Here is a 6,214-nt window from a genome sequence, read left to right on the forward strand (position 1 = left end):
ATCACCATCTCTGTAAGTGGCGGGTGCTTCGTAAGTGCTTGTTGGGTTTTCAACATAAGGACAGCTCTGCCTCCACAGCAACAGACCTGTTGACTTAAACTCATTCCGTCAGGTTTGGTGTTCAATTTTTTGTTCTGTGGCATCTCTTACTTTTGTTTTTGGACTTGACCTTGCTCTTCTCCAGCCGGGGTTCAGGGTGTCCTCTTCCACATGTTTTAAGCCAAGCTGGCATGTACTCCTCGAGGTTGGAAGCAATCACAAACTTCATGGTTAACTTCTGGAAGGCTTAGGAGGATCTGAAGTTTGCATGCTAGGTGGTCTCTTCCAGAAGGTATTTATAGCCATTTAAAAAAGGAACGCTCCGTATACCTTCTCCTTGTCTCTTTCTTCTCTCTGAAGTTTACGAGACAGTTCTTAAGAACCAGAGCCCAAGGGGCAGAAGGAAGAAACAGAAATACTTTTATTTGAAGATGAAGATGGTAAGCATCCTCAGAGAGTATCTGAGGCTTTTAAAAGCTTGCCCCTCTTCCAGTTTTGGCAGCCAGAAGCATTATAAATTTAGGTTCTGCTTTGAAAAAACACCTGCAGTGATATCATCCTCTCTCTCTTAAGTTTGCTTTGAGGCAGGAAGGGCTTCCATGGCCACCCTGAACCTCTCCCTGGACCCTCCCTACCCCTGGGTGCTACCTGGCATTTCAGAAAGCTCTCATCCTCGGGCTGACTGAGAGGATCATCATCTCAAATCTTTAAGAGTTATTATAGCCAATGAATTTATTGCTTTTCAGTTGATTGCTTTTATATTTGAGCTGACTCAACAATTTTTTTCTTATCGAAAAAGTAATACTTGTGAGCAATATAGCATAAAATCACAGAGAAAATTAAAATTGTCTGAAAATCCATCTCATGAAAGTAATTACTATTAAAATCTCTTAGGTTTACTGGCAATCTGTTTTATTTTTATTTTGGGGGATTCTATATAATCTCTACATAAATGAAAAGGGAGAGAGGGAGGGAGGGAGGGCGGGAGGGAAAGAAAGTGAACACACTCTCAGGGGTTCAGGTGGTGTTGATTCTGTGTGCTTTTTTAAATTAATTTTTTATTTGTTCTAATTGGTTATACATGACACTAGACAGCATTTATGCACTTTGATAAATCAGACATAAGTGGAGCATAAGCTCTCATTTTTCTGATTATACATGTTGCAGGATCACATAGGTCATGCAGTCACACATGCACATGAGGTCACAATGTCTGTTTCACTCTCCTATCCTTCCTACCCCAAACCCCTTCCCCTCCCTTCACGCCCCCGACCTAATCTAAAGTGACTCTAGTCTTCCCTGTCCCCCTGCGTCATTGTGAATTGGCATCTGCTTTTTCCAAAATGATCTCCACACGCCATCGCAGACTTTTAAAGGTTGCCGACACTTCACGATGCACTGTTCGTCCCCATGTCTGCTGTTCCAGTGACGTGCTGTTTTCCTCACCTTCCTAATAAGACTGAAGTCTTTTACACTCGTAAGAGCCTGCTTCCTGCTTGGTTCCCACTGGTGTGTGGAGAAGCTACTGATGTTGTACATTTATCATGTTATAATTTGGCCCCTTTTACAGGCTTTCTTTTAAATTCTAAGCACTTTAGAGCTGATTCCCTTGGGTGCTCAGGTTATCTAATCGTATCATTGGTATATCATGAACTTTTTACCTCCTTTCTGAAGCCCAGAGTTCACCTTTCTATTTTGGCTCCGACTGCCGGAGCCAGCTCTCCTCTGCAATGTGACAATGTGACACAGCAAAGCTAAAGCCGGCTCACAGGGGTTCTGGTTTCAATGGAAACACTTTCAATCCTCCTCTGCAAAAGCGCTGGCATTTGTTTGAATAATTATGATGTGAAAGCAGAATTCTTTAGTTCTCGTTTTCCCCAAGGGCTTCTTAAAAGGTGAGGGTGTGTTTTCGGTGACATTTAATACCTTTTCCAACACGATTTAAAGTGTGAACTGCTGCCATCGTGGATCGTAATAGATTTCCTAATAATGAGCAGTTTTTCGGCGTGGAGATAAGACTCGCTCCTTGATCATGAGGGAAACCTCTTTTAAGAGACTCCTTATTTCACAGCTTCTTCGTTTAGGATGTTTGAATGACCCTTCTGAGGCTGGCTCACGGTCATCTGGTCTTGCTTGGTCTCCGCTGGGTGCTGCAGCCAGGGTCAATCTAGTGCACCCTGAAGTGGCTGTGCACCCTTAGATCTTTCTCCCCACTCTGGAATAGCTATTATAGCCGAACTCCTAGGCAGTTCAAAGGACACTGTTCAGGTCTGTCAATTGTATTTTAAATTTCTTCTGTGGTTAGTAATAGATCCACGTTTTAAATTTCTTCTTCTATGAATTTCGGTAATAGTTCCAGAAAACGTCCTTCGTGGGAAGGTGTTCAGCTGTATTTTGTGGTGCAGCCTATCCTAATCTCCTACCTCTTTTGCTCTCACTTCAGCTCAACTGTTAAAGCTTCTTGTCAGACAGACTTAGAACTAACTTCAGCACTGATTGTCTCGTGGGTGACCACTCTATCGCTGTCCTTGTCCCACTAACCCTCACTGCCACCCCATCCTGTTATTGTCAACCAATCACATCATCATTATTTCATCTAAAAATACTTCAGTATACATCTCCAGAATATAGGAACTCTGAAAAATAATGAAACGACCGCCATCTACACAAAGCATTAACAATACACACTTAATGTCATCAAGTGGCCATTTAGTGTTTAGGGGTCCCCAGCCCGCTTCCACTTGCGTGATTTGTTCAAGTCCATCAGGTACAATCGGTTACAGTCTCCCACATTCCTTTTAGGCTTCTCCCTCCGCCTCTTTCCCTTCAAATTTCTCATTTCTAGCTTCCTGCTTGCCCATTTTTCTTGATTAGATTTGCCAGAAGTTGATCTATTTTATCTGCTTCTCATTTCTTGTTTGTTTGTTCCTGTTTCTCAATTGTATTAGCACAGAGTTCATCTATGGTGCTTTTTAAGAAATCTAATATTGCATTGCATCAGATCTGACACTGTTCTCTCTGCTGCTCCAAAACATTCATCGTATTGAACTCTGGTTTCCTTAGAATCCTTTCCAATCTCACCTGTTTATCTCCTCATCTGTGGCCCTGGCTCATCCCACCCTGTGTGTCCTAAGCTGATCCTCATTTCCTGTTAACTTTATTTCTGTGCTCTGGGTCAGAGCCCGTGGGGGAACAGGGAAGTCCACTCTGTGGTTCTCCTTCCTCTCCAGCGGGCTGCACAGCATGAGCTGCAGACCCGTCTTCAGTGGAGCGAGCCCGTCCTGGGCTGGGACTTGCTGATGGCTGGACCACGCCAGCACCTTCAGACCGGCTATGACCTGGGGTTGGTCAGACCCTGGAGCTGGAACAGCACCTTTTCCCTGAACTTCCTCCTCAGCCACGGCCTTTCACAAGGAGGCCTGCTAATCGTGTGTAGCCTCTTCAGGATTCCCATGGAAGCTGAGACCAGCCAGGACCTCCCAGGAGCGCTCGTGGGAGACGCCACCATCTGCAGAATGTGTGTCCCGCGCCCACTCCTCAGCCCCCCAAGTGAGCTCCTCCCATCTCTCAAACACCTCAGTCCTGCCTCCAGGCTCCCCACCCGCGGGCCAGAGACCCGAGTGCTGGCGAGACTCTCACTCCTCAGGAAGGGCCACCGCCTCTCCCGCCTGGACAAGGTCCGTCTTTGCTCCTTCAGCACGTGTCCGTAGATTGTGGTTTTCTGATCCGACTTTTTGGAGGAGTTGTGTCCACAGAGTCCATTAAGGATGGCCAATGGCTCCTACTCGTTTATTTCTCATTTCTCTAGTAAACAGTTTTCAGCTTCCAAGATCACTGATTCCTGGTTTGAGTAGTAAATCATCCTCAGGAGTGTTCGCCCTCCTCTGCGCCAGCATGGTGGCTGCTTCTTTCAACGTTATTGAATTTTTTATTCCACTTCCAGTTTTGAAAGTCTTATTCCACTTTAGGTTTACCTTTCTCGGGGGAAACACCGGCCTAGGCTTGACTACAGCCTGCCCCTGGTTGCTGATGAGGCCGCCGGGCCTGGCTCACAGCAGCAGAGGACGAGATGCGCCCCAGAAGACAGCGAGTGGAGAAGGTGCGGGGAAGCGTGCAGGCCCTCACTGAGACCCCAGGAGTGGGGACTGACCGCCACACGATCAGAAATGGCAGCTACCCAGGGAAACGCCCAGCTCCCTGTCGGCTCTTCCCACCCCCTGCTGCTCAGCAGACAGTCTTTGGAAACTGCCAGAACTGCTGTGGAAAATCAATGCATCCGTCGCCCTCCCTACAAAGACCTCCAGTCTCCCGGTGCACACCACAGCCGCACACGCCTGCTAGTCCGTGCAGGCCTCTGCTTGGCCCAATCTAATCACACCCAGGTCCTGGCACTGAGAGGGGGTTCTTCATTCCCCAGCATCTGCTGCACGAGAAGGCTGACTGAGAGCATCAGGGGAAGGAAGCGTGGCAGTCGAGGAGCCAGGGACGAATTCACGGCACGGAACGTGCCCACTGAGGATGGAGCCTCCATCCCACTGGCCTTCAGCACGGAAGTGGGTCTCCCATCAGACCACTGGTCATCTGCACCAAGGAAGGATTTCTCTTTTAATTGCAATTTCTTTTTGCAGTAACTCTAAGGTTCTTCTTGCCAGTCTTCTTCTACAGAAATTTATATTCAAATAAAATGTGTCACCAGCAATCTCTCCCCAAACCATTCACGTCAAAACTTACCACACACACTGTTTTTTTGAGTCCCAGTCTCTGAGTGAAAGTACAAGGGTGTGGGTAGACAGGGAATTTCTGATCACCAACTCTGAAAAGAGGCTGCCGCGCAGTTTCTGGACTGGTACAGACCCCGTGGACGTGAGCTAAGAGCAGAACTCGTGCAGGCATAACGTCTGGGTAAACCAATTGACCTGATTAGGTATTTGGAACAAGTTACCTATAATTGGAATCCTATAGGTCATGTTCTATGACTTGATAAAATGACAAGGTCATCTGTTTGCATATTAGAAGAGATCTCTTTTTTCCCCTTGATAAGATTTATATATGGCCTTTCAAAACAAATAGTGCTGGAACAACTGGACATAGACATAAAAAGGACCAAATTTGAAATCTACCAGAGCATACACAAAAAAGAACTCAAAATGGATCCATGGTCCAACTGCAAGAACTAAAAATGAAAGATAAACCCATGACCATGTGAAAGATGCTCAATGCCACCAGCCTGTCAAGAAATACAAACCAAACCACATGTGATACACTTCACACCCCCCAGGAGAGCTAAAGTTGGCAATTCCTCAAGAAGTCCAAAGTAAAGTTACCACGTGAGCCGGCAACTCCACTCCGTGAGTGTTGAAAACATGTGGGCACACGAGAGCTTGCACACAGATGCTCAGAAGAATGCTGCTCGTAACAACAAAGAGCAGAAAAGCCCAGCTGCTCATCAGCTGGTGAGTGGATAAACAGAAGGCGTCTTCTGCTCACTGTAAAGAGGGATGAGGTTCCAATACACACCGAACACGAATCTTGAAAATGGCAAGTTAAGCAAAGGGACCAGTCACAGCGTACCACATACTGCACAATCCCATTTGTGTTCACATCCACAGTAGGCAAGTCCATCCAGAAGGACGCAGATCAGTGTTGCTGAGGGCTGAGGGAGAGGTAGGGAGACGCTGCCCCTGGTGCAGGTTTTCTTTTGGGGTGATGGGAATGTTCCAACATGAGAGACTCACTGAGCTTGCACAACTGTGAGCATCCAGGAAAACACTGAATTGTGCACTTTAAAAGGGCAAATGTTGTGCTAAGCAAATCATTTATCAATAAAGTTGTTATTTTAAAAAGTAGTGAATGAAACTATTATTCCAATTAACCCAAACACTCCATGCTTAGCACAGATTATTTATGATCTACTTGTTGTGTGAGCTGTAGTCCCAGCTTCAATAAAAAGTCTGAACGTGAAAAAAGGTAAAAACTGAAGTTCCAAATTAAAGAGTTAAAAAAAAAAATGAAAGAAAGCGGAAGAAAGGGGGTGTTGTTGATAAAAGCAAGAATTACCAAGTTAGAAATGTAAAAGGCAGTAGGCATGATAAATTCAAATCTAGTTCATTGAAAGAAGTACAACAAAGCAGAGAGCCCTACTTAAGAATATAAGGTAGAAAACAAAATCAAACAA

General features: G+C 45.6%; 1 protein-coding gene across 1 annotated transcript; it reads left to right on the forward strand.

Moving 5' to 3' along the window:
• The first annotated feature begins 2,700 nt into the window (after positions 1-2,700).
• Positions 2,701-6,001, forward strand: LOC306670854 (uncharacterized protein). The gene is made up of 2 exons (XM_079155866.1): positions 2,701-3,716; positions 4,008-6,001. The coding sequence occupies exons 1-2, from the start codon at positions 3,339-3,341 to the stop codon at positions 4,668-4,670; spliced, it is 1,041 nt and encodes a 346-aa protein (XP_079011992.1). The 5' UTR covers positions 2,701-3,338; the 3' UTR covers positions 4,671-6,001.
• Positions 6,002-6,214: the final 213 nt, after the last annotated feature.

The sequence above is a fragment of the Sciurus vulgaris genome (genome assembly GCF_902686455.1).
Source record: "Sciurus vulgaris genome assembly, chromosome: 10".
In the NCBI taxonomy this organism is placed as follows: domain Eukaryota; kingdom Metazoa; phylum Chordata; class Mammalia; order Rodentia; family Sciuridae; genus Sciurus; species Sciurus vulgaris.

What these genes read in the sequence shown, in the direction of transcription:
- LOC306670854 (XM_079155866.1), top strand. Translation starts at nt 3,339, where the DNA reads ATGGCTGGACCACGCCAGCACCTTCAGACCGGCTATGACCTGGGGTTG. An exon ending in GCCTCTCCCGCCTGGACAAG is followed by an intron (nt 3,717 to 4,007) that starts GTCCGTCTTTGC and finishes ATTCCACTTTAG; the next exon opens with GTTTACCTTTCTCGGGGGAA.